The 21472-nt window shown below is 33.8% G+C and overlaps 1 protein-coding gene across 3 annotated transcripts in view; it reads right to left on the reverse strand.

Annotated features, from left to right (window-relative positions):
• The window catches only part of LOC141393510 (uncharacterized), a 278113-nt gene that overhangs the window by 232823 nt on the left and 23818 nt on the right, over positions 1-21472 (reverse strand). For all 3 annotated transcript variants that reach the window (XM_073966538.1, XM_073966537.1, XM_073966536.1), the window contains exon 2: positions 14430-14640. In XM_073966538.1, coding sequence (XP_073822639.1) covers positions 14430-14479 — 50 coding nt within the window. In that variant the 5' untranslated portion in view covers positions 14480-14640. The remainder of the gene's footprint in view (positions 1-14429; positions 14641-21472) is intronic.

A 21472-nucleotide genomic window follows, 5' to 3' on the forward strand; every position in this document is an offset into this window, starting at 1 on the left:
TGCCGTTTTTTGATTATTTTTTTTAACGAAAAAGGTCATGTTATAGATACCATTATTTCAAATACAACGGTACAACCAACAAAATGTTCATGTTTTTCTCTTATACCCTAGACATACGGCAGAGTTAATTTACATTAAAAATTCCTTAAATTGAATTAATTTTTTGCCCTGACAGACGACAGTTTATGCATGTATGAAACGGCTGTTTGTGTTGTTTGTTTTGTACCCAACAGACCATTTAAAAAGTTTTAAAAAAGTTCGTCAAAATATGCGAAACAAATATACTTTTTACCATTGACATTTTTACCACGATAATGCAAAAATAAATTAAATTAATTCGCGATATTTGTGAGGCTTTTTAATATTATAAAATTTCGCAAAACTGTAAAGAAACATACTATTTTCGATAGAATTGGTATGGTGGGTAATAAAATGTTTGTGAAAATAAAAATTTTAAAATAGACTTGATAGAAGGCGCTAAAAGCGATTAACTGCTATGATATCCGAAAGACCACTACTTATGTCAAAGAAACATGGAAATTTGACAAAAGACAATTGGTTTTCAATATCATTGCCATATTGAAAATGCTAAATATAAATTCAGTTTGATTTTGTGCAATAAAAATAAGTGATAATGTTCAAATTAATTTTAATTAAGGCTGTTAATGAAAATTAAGATTACCTTCTGCCTAGGCTATTAACTAGCTTGTTTTCTATCACTTCATGTCGAATTTTTAGGAATTTTTGGTACAAAAAAATTGATTTGGCCACACTATGTGTCATAATCATACTAGCGTGTCCACAGTAATTGGCCTAGAATGCTATATTTTGGAAATACGCAGGCAATTCGAATTTGGCCTACATTGGTTCAGGTTTTGATGTAGTCCTCATTTAACCGTACCTACCGATTTTAGGTATTTTGGAATTTAACTAAATTTTTCGATCGGAACTAGCTATAATATGCGTGGTCACTAAACTTTCCCAACAAAATTTGTAAGCATAGGTCCAAGTTTTGGTATAGTCTCCCTACAATGGTATCGCCCTATTTAAAGTAATTTGTTATTTTTTACTACATTTTTTGACCAAAAACGTCTTCACCTTCAATTCTGTACAGGAAAAGAAACTCATAATTCTATTTGAACTCAAAATATTTCTTGGTGGAGGGTATAAAAAGTTCGGCCCGATCGAATTTAACTCTAACGCTTCTTTACTTGTTTTCGACTCAGACTGGAAATAGAAGTTATGCTCAAATTGTCAAGAAATTTGTCATCCGATGATGGGATTTGAATTCCGAGAGCTGATAAGGCTTATAAATAAGGGTTATAATCAGAAATTGAATAAAACACATAATGTTGGAAAGGAGAACGCGATTTGGTTGGTAACATTTCCTTCAAACATACATACAGTTCGAAGAAATTTAAAACTAAATGTAAAATGTTCCACACTACAATCCTGCCACCTTAAATATTGTTTTAACTAATATAACAAGAAATTCTATCAGAACCAATTCTTATATTTAATACAGATCCTCTTAGAACGAAAAAAAGTAAAACGACATAATACGATTTCATTAAAGAAACACACAATTCTATTTCAATTTAAAACATGTCCATAAAATTTTTTATTTCAAAATAACACTCTTTTTTCCAAAGGAAAATGTGAATAGTAGAAAAATATTGAATAAGTTTGTAATCGGGTTTTCTGAAATCATTGGAGTGTAGTAAACGTACAAATTTCAAACATTATGACCACCCAGTAACAAAGGCAATTTTTAAACGAAACTAATTTGCTTAAACATGTTATACAAAACAGATTTTTCCTTCTTTTTTTCTTCCTCTGAATATCATCCTATTACTCCTTCCCAAAAAAAGAAGAATAATGCGAAACCCTTAAAAATAGAATTTACATAAAATACCAGTAAGTGAATGCGAGCATAAGAATGAACACAAGGTCTTTTTCTTTTTTTAACGTTAACGAGAAAATCATATTACATTGTAAATATGCTTAGAAAAGAACCCTTTTTCCCTTTCAGTCCCATTTAGTTAAAGAAAAAAAAAAATAAATAAATAAACAATACTTAAAGGTACAACGAAAGAGGATCAAATTTGTAGAAAAAATATAAGTTTAAATAAACATTGTTTGGAACAAATTGACCAATTCTGGTCTCTGTTTGCTTAAGAGTAGCAAGTAGTTTCGTTATGTACGAAAAACAACTAAGCGATGCCTTAAATGAACATAAGTTAAATTCTGTCGTGAGTGTAAGTAATACCCACATAGGTCACAGAACTTATCACCCCGAACCTATTTGTGTTTCAGTAATATTTGCTAAGTAAAGATTCGCTTGTAGGAAAATTCTTCAATAATTTTTTTCTAAAATCTGGTTAACTTCATTCATTATAAGATCCCAAAACTAAAGCCATTTTGTTTTCTTATTTCTGTCTCCCAGCCGAGAGTTGCCTGTTTCTCGGCATCCTTCATTTGTTTAAAACATGTTGACATTTCCGTTTTTTTGTAAAATTTTCACAGGACTTTAAGCAAAACGCAAACAGAGCAGCATGGCATTTACTCCCATTTTGCCTAATTAAAGGTAATAATTCTTAAAATTATGGCCTGTTATTATCATTTGGGGCCATTAATGTTTAGTACTTATTTGAGGTCAATTTGTTGGTCGTTTGGCGGGCTGTTTGAACTCTTTGTTTGTCTGAGTTTTATTCGTTGGTATTGTCATAAGTTCTATAAATTTTATTGCAGGCCTTTTCCGCACAAAGGCAATGGTGTGGCAACACTTTTGCCAATACGACCTCCCACAATTTAACACGGTTCCTTAATTTGCCATAAATATACTAAAAGTCAGTAATGGTTTCAATTTCCATGGCATTCATTAACCCCCCCGACAAAAAAACATGTATGGCTCGTTGGCCGTTCGTTGTAAAACCTCCAACGAAAAAAGCCCTGCTAGAAAACTATACAAAAACAACAGCTGTTATACATAAACTTACCTAAAATATGGCTAATACTTTTACCTAAAATACCATTATGAACGTTCAGAGACCACAAAAACAAATATTGTACACAAAAATTTGCACAAGGATATGCAGGCAGGCAGGAAGGGTGGTTAGAGGTAAAACGTTTTTGGAATACTAAGTTGCCGCCGTTCGCACAAATGTTTGGAGTTTAATGGAATGAGTGCGGAATGGTAAAAGCAAACAAAAATATGAAAATCAAAATGGAAATGAATGTGGAGTCTAAATATTGGTAGAGTTCACATTGGATATAATATCTCAATAATTCATTATAACTGACACTAAAAAGCATAGCCTTGATAGTTTCTGAAACAACGAATACTGTTTTATTGAGATGATAATAAAATTGTTATTACTAACGCCATTAAATCAGTTCATAATTTACTCGTATTGGGAGCTTGTGGTAGATGTTGGGTAATGAAGAAAATTCTGATATAACATTTTTTGGCACACACTTTTGGAATGAGGAATGTAGACCACAGCTCTGGATAACCTTAAATATTTATAAATAAAAAATCAAACGTGGTTATATCTATAAAACTACTGAACCTATTTTCCTGAAATTGTCAGGGAATGTACAGGGATGACCTCCGGTGAAAATAGACTGCATTTTTTCTTGAATTTCGAAGGGAGCGGGGTATCTACCCTAAGCCATATTTTTAAAAAACTTTATATCTTTATAAATATAAATAAAATGACGTTCGTTGCTAAGTGCATCAGTTGAAAACGGCGGGACCGATTTGGATATTTTTTTAATGTGAAAATTTTGGCTTTTTAGGCGAAGATCATTTCTAGTAATATTATTTTTTTAATGTTAGTCATAGCTCCACTTAGGCTTTTTAATGGAAAGAAAAAAATAAGTAAGGCCACTTTTACGCCCACTTTTTTATACCCTCAGAATTTATGCTAACGATGGTATATACAATTTCATACTGGCAAAATGTGCCTCATCGAAATAATGGTTTTAGACCTCAAGTATGTTTGGACGAAATGTGTTTCAGACAATTTGAAGTCGATTGAGCAATGTCCGTCAGTCTGTCTGTCTGTCTGGCTGGCTGGTGCGCACGATAACTCCCGAGCGGATGAACCGATTTAGTCCAAAATTTGGCTTTCACGTTCGAAGATGAGTTATATCGGTCCACTCCTTACGGTACCTCCCCCACAAAAGTTCGAAAATGTTTAGAAACTTTGTGCGCACGATAACTCTTGAAGGGAGTAACCAATTTGGTCTATACTTTGCACATCGTGAAATTTCTATCAAACTTAGATTAGGTTCCAATAAGGACTTAATCAGTCCACTTATTAGGGTACCTCCCACACAAAATTTCAGAAAAGTTCAGTTTAGGACCTGTAATCGAATTGTTTTGATTTTTGTTGCAGCAACTTCTATTCACTGTCCCCTGTACGACGGTACAAATTTCAACAAGGGCAAGTCCATACTTCCTGGGAAAATAGCCTGAAATGTGCAAAAAAAACCTTTAACACCGTGTGTATTGGTTGGAGGGCAGTATAACTCTCGAACGGATCTTCCGATTCGGCGATATCCCCGCAAATTTTTGAGCTTTAATCCTATCCACACTTTTGTCGGTTCATACGCCTAAGATTTTTTGATATTTCAATCCACACAGGCTGAGGGTATATCTCTGTCGGCAAAGCCGACTGATACTTTTTTACTTGTTTTTTTAATGTTCGTCATAGCTCCACTAAGGCTTTTATGGAAAAAAAAAGTAAGGCCACTTTTTCGCCCACTTTTTATACCCAACACCACAATGTGGAAACCGTTTTTCCTGAAACTTTCATGGTTGCGCTCCGGGTGAAAATAGGCTACATATTTTGTTGAATTTCAGAGGGGCGGCGTACCTCTTCTGTACCCTATTTTGTTTAAAAACGCTATATTTCAAAAATTTACAAAAGTATCGGTTTGAAAATTAATTGCGAGAAAATTAATGCGAGACAATTGTAAATGTGTCTTCGACCTTACGTGCTTATTTGGGACCTAAAGACCCGTCCACGCCCACTTTTTTAAATATGTTACATCTTGAAAACTGATGACCACGTCCACTCATTTCAATACATTCATTGTATATACAAAACACTGAATTTTATCTCATTAAATTTTCAGAAAACTTTCAGGAATGTCCCGTGGAAAAATGGCCACTGTTGTAAAATCGCAATATTTGCAAAACATATGAACGCAACAGCCTGCAAATAAATTTCGAGACAACGGTGGTTGTGCTCCCAATCAAATGTTCTTAGCCTGGGGCTCGAAGTCCCAACAACGGCCACGTTTTAAGTATGTGCCGCGGTACATGTAGGATTAAATTTAGAGGTGGTACGCTACCTCCGTTATGAAGAAAAACCCTATGAAGCGTATTATTTGTCCATCAGCAATAAAAAAACTAAAAACATGTACATCTCAAAAAGCGGAAGAATTCGGCTTTAACAATTGGTTATACTTTTATAAATAGATCGCGTTAGGATAAAGTTAGGAACAAGGCCGATTATTAATCGTAAATAGCATCATTGGGCGGAAAACCCACAAAGTCCGTTAGAGAAAGGAAAGATTACAGTTGATACAGGTGTTGATAAGTTTCAAATCCTCGATGAATAACTCAGTCTGACAATGGACCAGGAGAAAAGAGGTATAAAATATCTATTGTTGAATAGTAAAGTAAAAAATTAATAAAAAGTTGCCATTAAACTCCGGCACCACTAGTATTAAATAAAAAAAGTTGAAATAAATATCGCAAACTTATAAGATGTTTCTTTGGGAGTCTTTTTGAAACATTATAGCGTATTTATTTACTTTATATTTAAACCTTTGATGGTGGTTCTGCCGCTGCTGCTGAAGCCAAGATGGATGAAAATAAGAAGCAAGAAGATCCCAAAGAAATTGAAGACGATATGAGTTTCGCTCTCTTTGGATAATATTGTCCCATTTTATTCGAAGAGAGCGTGTTGTTATTCCTTCAGCCTTTAGGTTAACACTTTCATGCGATACAAATGTGCAAAATCGAAAAAATGTTTTTAGAGCCCGAGTATATTTGGACAAAATCTGTTTCAATCAATTTTGAGTCGATTTAGCCCTGTCCATTCGTCTGACTGAACTCTCGAACGGCTTAACCGATTTGGTCTATAATTTGGTCCCAGGACTATTTTGCTCTAATAACTCACCCATACAACGATAACAAATTATTCTTCATGGCTCTTGTGTTTTTTTTACATCTCAATTTGTTGTTTTTTCTCAAAGTTTTAATTATCCCTCGTGGTTGCTATGTATTTGATCACCTGGAAATTCCTTAGATTTTAATTACACATGCCAAAGAATTGTTGTGCCAAGTTACTTAATTTAAATAAGAAAAATAAATATTGGCTTACCACAAAAGAAATTTGAAAAACGTGTGGCATTGAAATACAAATTTAATAATAATGTTATCAAGTTTTGGATTATTCTCCATCTCCCTTACCATAACCCCTCAGGAGCGTATGATGAATGAGCAATTAAAATATAATCATCATACGCCTCATAATCCCCTTCAAACACATGCAATCGTTGCTCTCTCTCGCTCGCTCACCCAACAACTCAAAAGACACTTAACTTTCCACGCGTAAGTATTTCTTTGCAAGATTTATTTAAAACCACAAAGTTTGTTTGCCGCAGTTTGAGTAAATGAGATAACACAAAGCGGAAACCCACAAAATTAAGCTCGTTATTTTTGCACCACAGAAAATGACAACAATATAATTATTACATGACTTCTCCCCTTGGGGGCCACCTCAATAACTTCACCCCCAGTTTCGTTGGCCATTTGTGCTACTTCGAAACGTAAATTAGAGCACAAAAATTAATTCAAGGCCTTTTCTTCGTGGAACGTTCATTTTCTAGAATAGCAATTGAACAACGACACACTTAGAACTTAAAATTCCCTCAAGATTTAATGTTAAATAAAAAAGTTTCTATTTTACTTTCCTTTGCGTGGTACTCTCACAATTGTGCCACTGATATCCATTCAGTCACACAACCAACTTACGTCCTCAGAAAGAAGGAAAGTTTTTTTACAACATCTCGTGCAGCTTTTTCTGTGTTTGCATGCAGTTAGGCAGGCGACCAGCCAAGGCCCATCTGTTTAATTCGACTTAATTTTTTTACTAATCTCATTGTTGTCATAACAAATGACAGTGACCAGCCCAACCTCCCCAAACTGTGTCAAGTAACAAGAATACGGCTTTTGGGAAAGAAATTTAATTCAATTTTATGTCAGGAAACTTTAAAGTTTCTTTTTCGACATTTTGATAGTGGTCGTGTCTCACAGTGCCCAGTACGCCCGGGTAGTAAATGACAACAGCACGGCAGCAACTACAAACAATCATACAAACCGTATACGAAGAAACTTGGTCAATATTTGTTTGTTGTTTAAGTGCAAGCAATTCGAAAAAAAGAACAATTGTGCCTGGTCTGGTCTATTGAAGCAAAGCGATGGAAACGGACTGTTAAAACAAAAACAGATCGTTTCAAACTTTACGCATAATGTTAAAAACTTAGCCCCCTCATAGCCACAGCCTTCGTTTGACGTGTGTATATAGTGTGGGGGGATTTGCGTTTTTGTTTCTAACATGAAAAGTGAAATGTTTAGTACAAGAAGTTTCAAGACTTTAACTGTTAAACAAGCATTAACATTTAAAGTGGTTTGAAAGAAATTACTAAGATATACACCAATACTTGACAAAGAAATTTTATTTTAAAAATAAATATTGTTTTTTTGATTGTTAACAATAAATACGTTCAATTAAGTTATTTAAGGAACGTGAAAGCAATGCTATTAACATTTACCGCTAAACATATTAAAGAATTTAATTTTAGAAAAGTTAGCATATAAAAAAAAATTAGGAGCATAATTATTGGTTTAATGTTAACCGAAGTTTTAATTATATACTCAGACTTTAAGCTAAAGGAGCAATAAAAATGAAAGTACAATTAGACATATGTTTCATCGTAATAGGCAATTTGGAGTCGATTTAGCCATGTCTGTCTGGTTAGAACGGATCAACCGATATTGTCCAAACTTAACTCAAATTCGAAGATGGGCCATATCGGTCAATGCATTCGGGTACAACCCACAAAAGTTCACAAAATTTCGATAAAATACTACGTACGATAATTTTTATAAGGGGTAATCGATTTGGCCCAAAATTAGTGCATCGCAAAATTTCTTCCAGACATAGATTAGGTTCGAATATGCACTATATCCGTCAACTCCTTCGGGTACTTACCCTGACAAAGTTTCAATATTTGTCCCAAAATGCCTTTTAATGGGTGACCCTCAGTTGTAAAGCCCAATAAAAGCCATTTTCATAAACTTTTTCGTGGAAAACTTTTTGGTAGATTTTTTCATCTGAAAGAGCCAAATCTTTAAATACTTTCTGATTTTTTTTTTTTTTTTTTTTTTGAAAAATATTACGTTGTTTTGGGCAAATGCCGTCTACGAAACCCTGATTTTATTAACGCGTTTTGCGGTGCGAATTCTAGCTCGAAAACTAATAAACCGATCGTCATATATTTATGTGGACTTGTTTAGAACATAAAGATCTACACCTTTTTCAGATGTAATTCGAAACATTTTAGTTGTAATTCGTAACATTTCATTTGTAATTCGAGAATTCTATTTGTAATTCGTAACTTTCCATTTGTAATTCGAATTATTCCATTTGTAATTCGAATTATTCTATTTGAAATTCGAATCATTCCATTTGTAATTCGAATTATTCCATTTGAAATTCGAATTATTCCATTTGTAATTCGAATTATTCCATTTATAATTCAAATTATTTTATTTGTAATTCGAATTATATCATTTGTAATTCGAATTATTTTATTTGAAATTACAAAGGAAATAATTCGAATTACAAATGGAAAAATTCGAATTACAAATGGAATAATTCGAATTACAAATGGAATAATTCGAATTACATATGGAATAATTCAAATTTCAAATGGAATAATTCGAATTACAAATGGAATATTTCGAATTACAAATAGAATAATTCGAATTACAAATGGAATAATTCGAATTACATCTGAAAAAGGTGTAGTCATCGATCGACTTTAAAAAAAATATTAGATTTTAGGGAAGTGTTCGTCAGAACAATTTAAAATTTCAATGTTTGGCTTAAAAACTGACGTTTTTGGTCATAAAACGGGCAACAATTTTTAAAAAGGAAATCGATCGATAAAGTTCTAGATTTTGATTTAATTTATATTTATATGTAATTTATTGGCACCGATTTCAAAATGTCATTTCGAGGAAAACACGGTTTTAGTTTCTATGCTACATACAAAACACATTAAATTTTTCCTTCCAAGGCTCACATCTCGGGCAATATTGTTCTGATCTTCTTTACCACATATGCTACTTATACTTTAAAATAAGCTGATAAAAATTTTTCGATTTCCTGAAATTTACAATAGGGGTTATACCTAGTTGAACAGACCAAAAAACTAATTTTTCATGTATTTTTTTTACAAAAAAACTACCAATACTTATAAGTAGTTCTTTCTTTTATCTGAAATGGCACATCTTACACTATTTGTGAATTTTTTTTTGTTGAAAAATATTGCCTAGTTTTGTGGTAAATGGCTACCTTCGAAAACCTTTTTTTGTCAAAAAATCGGGCAAAATAAATTTTAAAAACTATGCCTCGCTTAAAGGCAACCTTTTTATGTGTTCAATAGCCACACCAAACCATATTAAGATCGGTCAATTCGTTTTCGAGCTATCGGCTCTTGCAGCAACTTCAAAAATGTCATTTCGAGCAACGTGCGTTTAAAGTTTCTATGCTCCATACAAATCACAATAAATTTGTCCCTTCCAATGCTCATATCTCAGCCAATTTTGCTGATATCGACTTGACCTTTTTGCGGCATACTCTGTAGAGTTGGGTAATTTAGTTCCTAGTTCACTGTACTAGTTCCAACCCGTATGAGTAACTTCACAAATCTAACGTGTGATATGAAGTATACGCAGTTTGTTCGAACAAATTACATGGGTCATTGGAACTGCGTAGTGAACTAGATAGTTCCATATAGTTAATTTGGTACAACTCTAATAATCTATACTACCCGTACTTCAAAATAAGCCATTGCATTTTTATTCGATGTTTTTGAAAGTAGAGGTAACCCCTAATTTAATTTCGAATTTGGGCCATATCGGTGTTCAAGTTCAGACTTTTTCGCTAAAATATAAATGCAATATAAATTATAGAAATAAAAATAGTACGCACGATAACTCTCGGATGGAGTAACCGATTTAGCCTAAACATTGGAGACCGCAATATTACTTCCAGACATAAATCAGGTTCGAATATCGGTACAATTCTTCGGCTACTTGTCGCACAAAATATCAAAATTTTTCTAAAAAGTTAATTTTGAAGACATGTCTCATGTGATAACAAGTCAATGTTAAAACTAAAATGTCCGAATTATCGTGTTTATAACTTACGAATGATTGTGACGTAATTTTATACATCGTAAAATTTTTTTCCAAACGTCTATCAAGTTCCAAGAATGTCCATATAGGACAACAACTTCGGGTACCTACCTCACAAAAGTTCAAAATTCTTCGCTTAAGTCCAGTCAAAGGGTTATTCAAGGCCATGCCTGTGACGCATGTAAATTACTGAAGATAATCGAAAGGTGTGATGACAGTCACTGCACAGTGGATGCGCCCAACGACAAAAATCAAAAAAAAAATCATGTCACCATTCTAAAAATTTAAAGATGCAAACCGTTTCTAAACGCATCAAACTTTTCAAAACTCAACATATTTTTGCCATTAAGCAGAAAAAGGTTACAAACATGACTAATTTTGAAGAAAAAAATATTTTAAAATTAGAAAAAAATGTTACCTTTAATGGTTATATTACATTTCTGAAACAAAGAACTATTTCTCACGTCTAAACTTAAGTTGAATGATTTAGTAAATCTGCTAAGCTTCGTTTTCCTACTGATAACAATTCGTCTAATGTGCAAGGGTTACCAAATATTTTAGTTATAATATTGGTCAGAATGAAAATTTTTGTATAGATTTCCTTAAAGTTTTAGTTGCTTTGCAAGCTTTATGAAATAATCGCCACTAGTACCAAAATAAAGCCAAGGGTCTGTAGATTTCAAAACTGTTTAGACCTTTTGCGGACACTTGCGGTTTAAGCAGTTATGGCCAAAACTTTAGCCCGGTTTTTATGTGCTGAATTTACATTTTTTGAAATATTTTTAAGTAATTTTATTATCCTTTCTTAAATTTATGTTCAATATAATGTTTTTTGTGCTATTAGTGATTTTATTTATCATGGTAATATGAAGCCGCACTGAAAACTCGTGAAAGAAAAATAAAAGGTTTTGCGAGTATAGAACCTAAAACGTGGAAATTTTCCCCGCACTGAGAACCAACAGATAATTATTAAAGATAATTCTGCAGAAAAAGGTGATTAAATCTTATAAAGTCCCGAAAAATGGATGGTAACCCTATATGGAGGCTGTGTTCAAAAGTGGATCGATATCACATTTCTTTATAAGGTGGTTCTCTGAACTCTAAGTTCATTATTAAACCCCATTAGGTTTGAATATTTGGTTAACATGTGCCGAAATAAGTGGAGATATGAATAATATGGGAGTATACCAAATCATGGAACAATCCGTCCATTTTTCTGCGGGGGTTTTACTATGCAATAAGAACTGCTGGTAACAGTAAAATACTTCAATTCGAAAATTTGGATCTAGGACTACAATATTTTTGTTAGAGCGTTTGCAGGCCACTAGGACTCATTGATAAAAATTTCCGTTCGATTTATTATCTAGAAGTATTTTTGACACACCTTCCCATGTAAGTGCCACCACTGCGCACTGGTCCAAATTTGCACCTCGTAATATTTCTCTTAGACATACATCAAATTTCACCATCGGCTACCGCTCTCATAAAAGTTCTAGGATTGTTTGGAAATTTTTTATAACAAGTAGTCCTAGTGGTAGTTATTACAAACCCATGGTTTCTGACATAATGACCCAAAAGCTCAACGGAGATTGCCTAAAATTTTTGTTTGTTAAGATAGCTATTGAAGGGAATGGCTCCCAAAATTAGATTCAGTTCCAATATGGGATATGGGGTGTGGGAAGTTTAATAGCGTATAGTATGTGTTTTAGTAGTATTTGTTACAATGCTATAATTTTTATTCTGTGTAGATTGTCTTAGGTCTGTCAATGGAAAAATAAGGCTTACTATTTGAAATATAGTTGAAAACTTCCAAAACATATTTTGTCATCTATGAAAATTCTGTTAATTTTGAAAAGTAGGGATATGTTTATAACGCATTTAGGTCCAAAACTACTGCTATTGTTTTTTTACATCCACGGGCATGGGATATATCTCCATTGGCAAATCTGACTGCTACTCGTTTAGTTTTTATTTGAAACTCTACAAACATGAAATTACCCAATCAACTCTACTAAAATTTATTTTCGCTAAGAAAAATCCTAATTTGACCTTCAACCATTACTAAAAATATCAACCTATGTATAACTTTTGGTAAAGATATTTTTGTGTATTGAGAACCAAAATTTCAAAATGAATTATTGAGCAAAGACCAACACTTTATACAAAAGGTATGTAGTTCACACTGTGACAATGTTAACCCTGCTTACGACAGATTCATCCTAATAGTAGATTTTGATAATCATACCAAGCTGAAACTTTTAAATATTGATTTGAATTAATCTTTTAACAAGATTTCCTTGATTTTTCTGCCGTCACAGGAGTTTTCTATGAATTAAATTGATTTTCAAATCTTCTTAATTCCTTCTCCAAAAAAAAGAGTTTTCTCCGTCACAGGAGTTTTCTATGAATTAAATTGATTTTCAAATCTTCTTAATTCCTTCTCCAAAAAAAAAAAAAGATAATTTATGTCTGATATCCCCCAACAAAAACACCGGTCTTCTGACCTTTTCTACTTCCCTTTTCATTCTCTTTACAAAAATATGTACATATTTTCATTTTCACATATGTGTGTATGTAGTTAATTTCTTATACTAAATGTTTGGCAATAAATTATTTCCTTAATCTTTGGAACATGTCGTTCTGGTTAGCTATTATTGTGAATTATTTGTATGAAAAATATGTTTAGACCGAACATAGGCTACAAGGCACGAATATTTGTATTTTTCCTTGTTACAAAATACAACATTCCTTAAATAACGATCTCCATTACAGGGATTTACTCACATCACTTTCGAACAAACTTAAATATGTCATAAATTTCATTTCATAACATTGCAATACTTAAACACTCACACCAAGCCTAAATGGGAGGACAACAACAAGAGTTTTAACCAAAAGTTTTATAACTAAATTGAGGTCATTTGTCTTAGAGTACTATATTCATTGTTGTTGTTTTTGTGGCTTTTTGTTTGTTAATAATATGGAATTTGTAGTGGCAGTAACATTTTCTAGTGACATTCTTATGCAGAGGTTTTTAATCCTTCGTTTTTTTTCTAGCTTTGTTCAACTTTTAGGCGTTTCGAAAACCTTAAGCATGCTTTTAGGTGGTTGCATTTTTATTTTTCGTCTTAAGGCAGATTGCATGTCAAACAATTTAACGAGTTTTGAAATAATTTTCATACCTTTTTCTGCCCACTTGCCTATGCCGACTGGCATTCCATGGACTTAAGTACAGTTCTGCAACTAGTGCATATTTAAAATTATGACCTACAATTAGTCTCTCAAAGCTCGCATTAAAAAAAAAAACTACAACAACAGTAATTCAAAACAATAATTAACAAACAACCATTGTTGTTGTACAACTGCTGCCTTCGTAGGTTTTTCGTCTTTACTGGTGCTGTTGCGTCCCTTGTTTTTGGTTTCCGTTTCTTTGTCATAGTTGTTTTTGTGATTTTTTTTGTTTTGTTTTGCCTTTTTATTTTTATAATTTATAACAATCACGTTATATTTCTAACAAAGCCCAAAAGGCGACACTAAACATATACATATGGCTTCTAAAGAAGGGACGACAGAAGAAAAATGTCAACATGTGCTGCTGCTGTCCAACATGTTTCACAAGTTTAATGAGTGAATTATTTGTGTCCCTTTTTTCGATGTCCAATCCCTTACATATGCCGTTGGCATATTTTTCATTGTTTTGGCAAGGATGAAAAGGAATATTTATTTTCCCCTGGCTTAATTGTCCACTAGGCTCGTTCGACACCATATAAACATGTAATTTTCAGAAATATATTACAAAAACAATATATGGGCATGCAGGTTATTGTTTTTCTTAATGCTATTATGTAATGCTTAATTGGACTCATTACTTAAATATTGATTTTGATTGAAATAATATGGTGAGGTAATTTGTGTTACTTACATCATATGATTGGCCAAAAGAAACACCTCCATTGTATTGAATATTTTCATGTGTCTGAGCAATGGTCTCCTCTGTTTAACAACATTCACCAAAGTTTTATTTAAATTTTGTTTGGCTTTGTCTTGTTGACATTTGAAATGTCTAATTGGCCAACTATAACCTTTGTTGTATACGCGACCATCCAAGAGCGTAATTTATTTATGTGGAACAGCTGAAATGAAATGGCAAATGAAAAACAAATAACTTAGTTTGTAAAATAGACAGAATAGAAATGCCTCACAATACTGAAAAATTAACAAATAATATACCAAATTATATTGAGAAAGATGACTTTTTCCCACGAAGTAAATAATTAATCTGCCGAAATAATAATTTTACAAAGTAATAATAACTGGGTGCCACCCTGGTACAATCATATACATAGCCGCCTTGCACTCAGAAGATGGTACGATTCCCAGGCCACGCAACATCAAATTTCAACGATGGCTAAATATGTACCCCTCAATGTAATGTTTGGCGACATTTTCTTATATGCCACACCTCTTCAAGCCACGTCTTATATACTACACCGCATATTATATACCACGTCCTTTTAAAGCACCGCTTCTTATATACCACGCCTATTTTAAGCACCGTCTCTTATATAGCGCCACGTCTCTTAAAAACTTTACCCACGCCCCTTATAGACCCTGTCTCTTTTAAACCTTACCCCTTCTAGACCATGTCCCCTTTAAAGCTGACCCCTTCTAGACCATGTCCCCTTTAAAGCCCATCCCTTCTAGACCATGTCTCTTTTAAACCTTACCCCTTACAGAAAATGCCGCTTATAAACCTTACCCCTTCTAGACCACGCCCCTTAAACCTTACCCCTTCTAGGCCAGGCCCTTTATAGCTCATGTCTCTTAAAAACCTTACCCCTTCTAGAACACGCCTCTTTTACCCACTACACCACACATTCTTTAGATCACGCCTTTTATAGATCACTCACCTTTTAGGCCACACCCCCTATTTATCACGCCTTTTATAGACCGTACACCTTTTAGGTCACACCCCTTATTTATCACGCCTTTTATAGACCATGCACCACTTAGGGCACATCTCTTCTTATCACGCCATTTATAGACCAAGGGGCATGGTCTATAAATGGCGTGATAAACCATGGGTCTTCTAAACCAGACTCTTATAGGCCACACCCCTTATTTTTTACGCTTTTTAAAGGCGCGTTGTACATAAGGGATGTGGCCTAGGGGAGGGCCACATCCCTTATATACAACGATCACGCACGGTGGCCTCTTATAGGCCACACCCCTTATGTAGAAGCGCCTTCTAACCACGCCTTACTTACCACGCCTTTTTTAGGCATGCCCTTTATAAAGCAGACATTATTAAGCCACGCCCCTTATAAAAATTCTTTATCAAAACACGCCTCTTTTATGTCGCGCCCCTTATAAAAATCCTCTTTTATGTCGCACCCCTTATAGAAATTTCGATTAAACCACGCCTCTTTAATGTCGAACCCCTTATAGAAATTTCGCATCTTTTATGTCGAACCCCTTATAGAAATTTCGATTAAACCACGCCTCTTTTATGTCGAACCCCTTATAGAAATTTCGATTAAACCACGCCTCTTTTATGTCGAACCCCTTATAGAAATTTCGATTAAACCACGCCTCTTTTATGTCAAACCCCTTATAGAAATTTCCATTAAAACACGCCTCTTTTATCTCGAACCCCTTATAGAAATTTCGATAAAACCACGCCTAATTTATGTCGAACCCCTTATAGAAATGTCGATTAAACCACGCCTCTTTTATGTCGAAACCCTTATAGAAATTCCGATTAAACCACGCCTCTTTTATATCGCGCCCCTTATTAACGTCATCTATTAAAACACGCCTCTTTAAAGCGATGCTCTTATAGAAATCCTCTAGTACACTACACCTCTATTCGACTACGCCTGTTTTAAGCCACATCTCTATTAAACCACTCCCCTTAGATTAATATTAATTTCAAAGGTATAGACCACCTCGATCCACATATTCTTGTTTTTTTAATATATTCAAAATCATCGCTAAAGTACTGTTCCAGGATCGAATTGGATTTTTTTTACCAATGGTAAACAGGGACTAACTGTTTAGAATAATATAACTGTTTTTTATTTTCCTAAGAAAACGTCTTAAGAAGGTCAAAAGATTGTTCCGAGGAAATGTTGCCAAAAAGTGACAAGGTGAGCTTATAACGACATGTGAAACCTGCCACGGAATCAACTATTGAAGCTGGGGATTCTTATGCAGTGAACACATTTCATAAACATCACCTTTAAGTTAGCCAGACCATGATCAATATAAAATATTGGTTCAATTCTTTGAAATTGGCATACATATTTGAGGCACTCAGCGCCAAAACGTCCTAACCCACATGCCAAAAAATATCAAACTGACTATAGTGATTCAACCGGAACCTTTTAAAATAATTAAAACTTCAGGCATGTGGGTTAGGCCGTTTTGGCGCTGAGCGCCTCATTTCTAATCGAAGCAGCATTCATAAAAAAAATAGCTAAGGACTAGACATCGGATTTTGGCATATTTTTGAAATTTTAACCAATTGTAGTTACGTCATTATATAGAATTACATTGTTCCAATGACAGAAATTCGATGTCGTATTGAAAATAATCAATAATGCGTACCAAGCTCCAGCTTCTATTGTTTAATAACCGAATTATTTGCATTATAATTTTCAAAAATATGCAAATATTCGATGTCTACTAATAACAGTTTAGAAATAAACTTGAAGGAAATTCATTTTTTAACCCTGCCATAACTTCCTGTACTGTTTGCCCTAAATGAGCGTTGCAAAAGATTACAATATTTTCCATGAAGCCACACATCTAACTTTACTCATCCCTTTCAGCATTTGAATAGAACAGAGAGGAGTGTATATATGTACATACTTCCATATCGCACATTTAAATCAAAATTCTCCTTAGAGATAAAACTTACATAATGACCATTAATTGAAGACAATTACTTTAAATCGTTTCGAAAACAAACTTTTCTCTCGATTATTTGTCTAATTTAGCATGAGAATCGATAAATTTACATAGAATATCAAACGCGCGTTGGCTACTGTTACTTAAGCGTTGGAATTGTTTTGACAACAACCGGGAAAAAAAAACAAAAAATCTATTACGAACACATCAACAACCAATCGTCCACCATTACGAACAACTGGAAAACAATAAAAATCCGCTTAAATAAACAGCCATGACTTGTAAAATGGATAATCACAAAAATAAATGATGATGAGTGTCTTTCAAATAGCTTTTCGCTTGGACACTAAATGACATTGACTAACAACCAGAATAACCGCACAAAATGATAACGCCAAAGACGTCAACGTATTCAACGCTCTGAACACGGAGACATTTACGACGACTTGGACAAGGAAAATACTCACTTAAAAACAATAAATCGTAGAGTACAATGAAAAGTCACTAAAGACAACTGATAAGCATTTATGACAACCAGTCAAAGAGCAGCAATGCAGTAGCGAAGGAACCATTCAACCAGACATTCAAACAACCAACCATCCAGTCAGGCCAACATAAATGGAAACATTCAGTTACAATAATATCTCCTCTCACCATTGCTGTCTTAGCGCGTTGGCAAGTTTATTGAGGAGTCACTACATCCAAAATATCTACCACCACTAGTGGATGGTATTTTTTCCAATGTCGGTGTATGATGATGGCAAGGGAAGAGTACAACTGGCACGCACATTAACAAACCATCAACTGGAGAAGAAGTTAAGGCAATATCAATATTTCAATTTGATAACCTCCGCCCTCCTTTCCGAAATTGTGAAATTGAAACCAAAAACCAAATAAAAGAAACGTGAGACGTAAAACGCCATGTCTATTCAAGGAATTCCAAAAAAAAACGTCTGATTGTTAGGAAAAAGACGCGCACACTGAGAGCATTTATATAAGTAATATTGTTTGACGTTTGGTATTTGATATCTGATGAATTTTGATTCGCTAAATCGATTGATTATAATCTTATTTGTTGCTACTTGTGGGGATTTGTTGTGTCTAGTGGCACAGTATTACGAAAACATAACGCTATGTTGATTTGAGAGGATTGCATATGGAAGAAAATAATGTTCAGTTATGCTCAGTGGAGTATATCGAAAGTTCAAATATTTAGATGACTACTTGTATAATACAAATATATGTTATGACATTAGTACTTCTAGTAGCTCTATATAATATGTTGCAGGATGACATACAGCCGAAAATACTCGGTAAAATGTCTAACAGTCATGTGATCGGAGTTTTGAACGACTTTATTCCTAAAAATATAATCCATTGTCTCTCAGGTCATTTACTAATTTATGTTTACATACATTAATTATATCCAAAACTTCTTGAAAATAATTATGAAACCATTTTTTCCCGCTACACTGTCATATTTCTCTAATTTCAATTTGATTTTGATTTATTCTCTGAAGATAAACCAAATTCAATTTTCCTCTGAGACCTTTTGCAATTATAGATAAAACCATGTTTAATTAATTTTGATTGAATTTTGATTAATTTTATTATAACGGTTTATATCAACAATACGTTTTCCTTTGTCATTGTCTTGTGCTATCTCGAATCTTGTGTTTGGTTTTATCGATTTCTTTTACGTAATTTATGTGGCGCCCTTAGCGATATTTCTTTTGTTTTCGTTTAAGAAGATTGAAGATTTAAATTTTTGGTTTTGTATTTGTGGTCATTTGGTTGTTGCCATTTGCTGGAAATATGGGTTACCATATTTTCTGTTATTATGGTCATAATGAATGGTATATTCATGTTCTTTTGTGTGTCTGTGTTTACCAAACGCCTCATTTTACTGCATATTTATGGTTTCTTGCTGTATTGTTTTTTCCCCGTTATTATTGTTGTAAACGAAAGCCAATTTAAAAATGGTTAACAACAACAGGTGCTTTTTATGGATATGATAAATAGAAGAAGCAAGAAATAAACAGAGCATGGGGTATTTCATAGTAATAAATTTGTATTCATTATGAAAGCCCCCCAACTGCTGGTGTTACTGCTCTACAAATTGTTGTTAAATTGGTCTTGAAGAACATAAATATTGCCTGCCCGCCTGCCAATTGACACGGGGTGTAGTTAAATCTGGGCTATGTGGTTATAAATAATTGCCCATAATTGAGTCACACATTGGCATAGCCATAGGCATATTATGCAAAGTTTGTATCTTTACAAACGATTTGTTCTTGATATTTATGCTGGCGAAAAAGGTTAATAAAAAAAGGGGAAAATGTTGACAGCTTTAAATTAAATTCTCACAGACATAGTATATAAAAAATAAATATATTATATTAAACGATCCATGATATCTACAGGGTGATTTCAGAGGGTCTTTGTACAACGCAAGTAAAGGCGAATTATTAAATTGTGATATATTGCCAGAATTTGTCGTATACTGATTTGTGGTTTTGTAAAAATAATTTACACAATTTTGGGAATAGGTCAAGTGGATGAAAAACAGTTTAATTTAGGGGTATTTTTAATGTACATATAAGCGAAGCACAGTGTGGCCGCATCCTGGCAACATAGGACAAAAATAGAAGACATTTTCCAAAGTTAATAAAACTTTTGGCAAGTGACGGTTAAAATTTGTATATAGGCCTCATATATATGTTTCACTGATTTTGCTGTAACTTACGCAATTTTGTACGATTTTGTTCAAATTAAAATTTTCTGGTAAAATAACGCATTATATAATAAACAAATAAACAAAGGCTATATTCGAGCGGGGACTACAATTTGGTTCCCTTCACCACTACCCCTTTGAAAAAACATTATACAACATTTCTTTTAGGGAGATACTAAAGTTATTCGTCCCTCTGGCTTTTAATACAAGATTACTTAGGGCTTACTAAACGAATTACTGAAGTCAAGGCGTTTTCGATAATGTACGTTAAATAATTATAATAATTGTTCCCAGATGGGACAAGGGAGACTTCTCTCATATCAATGAGTCCACCCCGATTCATATTAGCTCAATGATATTGGACCTACTGTTTATTGCCGAGTCCGACCGGCGTGTCCTTATACACCACTTGTAGAGAAGTTTTATAAGGCTGAAATACTCAGGAAATGTCGCCAACATCACTGAGGGGTATTTTGCCACCGTTGAAAATTTGATGTTGCATGGCCTGGAAATCGAACCCACGACCTTTAGCGTGCATGGCGGGTGTGCATACCATTGCACCACGGTGACACCCACGTCAAATAATTCAAGGCTATTAATTCAAGGATATCCTATAAATATGTTATATTAGGATAGTTTGACGCCTGTTGCTATATGTTTTGCTTTATATTTGACAACAGTCTACAACCTACTGGCTACTGGATTTAAAGTTTTGCCGGTCTTCTTGATTAAAGCAGATAGATATGTTTTTCCCTAAAATAAAAAATTCTGAAATTCAACCATCAACACCAGCACATTTGGTATTAATTTAAAGCTCAAACCGTCTACTCTTATCATAAGGAGATTCTTTTTTCCATCCAACAGCAGCAGAAATATCCGCCTTGGAAAAATTGCACAAAGTGGAAATTCGGATAGCTAAGCGTCCAAACATGGATAAATGGGATGGATAAGCGACAATGTCGACATCTCTGTTGTTTGACCACCTACACCAACCTACTTTACACCATTGTAAAGATGAGGTGATTTGCTACTTTAATTATCAGCCTTTTATATTCGAATATCCCTAATAGAAGCGGATATATCCACATAAGAAAAATATTATAAACTAACAAAAAAGTCGTGACAATGCGATTATAATTTCGACATGCAGCGTGATTACAATGTTTAGATGGACGAATGAACGGACTGCCACATATAGTTAGATAGACTCAGCTCATCGAGGCAGCTATTAGCCTAACGAGGGTATATACACCTCTATACGACCAAAACTGTGCCTCATCAAAATAAAGGTTTTAGACACAAAAGTTAAATATTTGTTC

This window comes from Musca autumnalis, unplaced genomic scaffold (assembly GCF_047663935.1).
Source record: "Musca autumnalis isolate F117 unplaced genomic scaffold, ASM4766393v1 scaffold_2, whole genome shotgun sequence".
Taxonomy (NCBI): Eukaryota; Metazoa; Arthropoda; class Insecta; order Diptera; family Muscidae; genus Musca; species Musca autumnalis.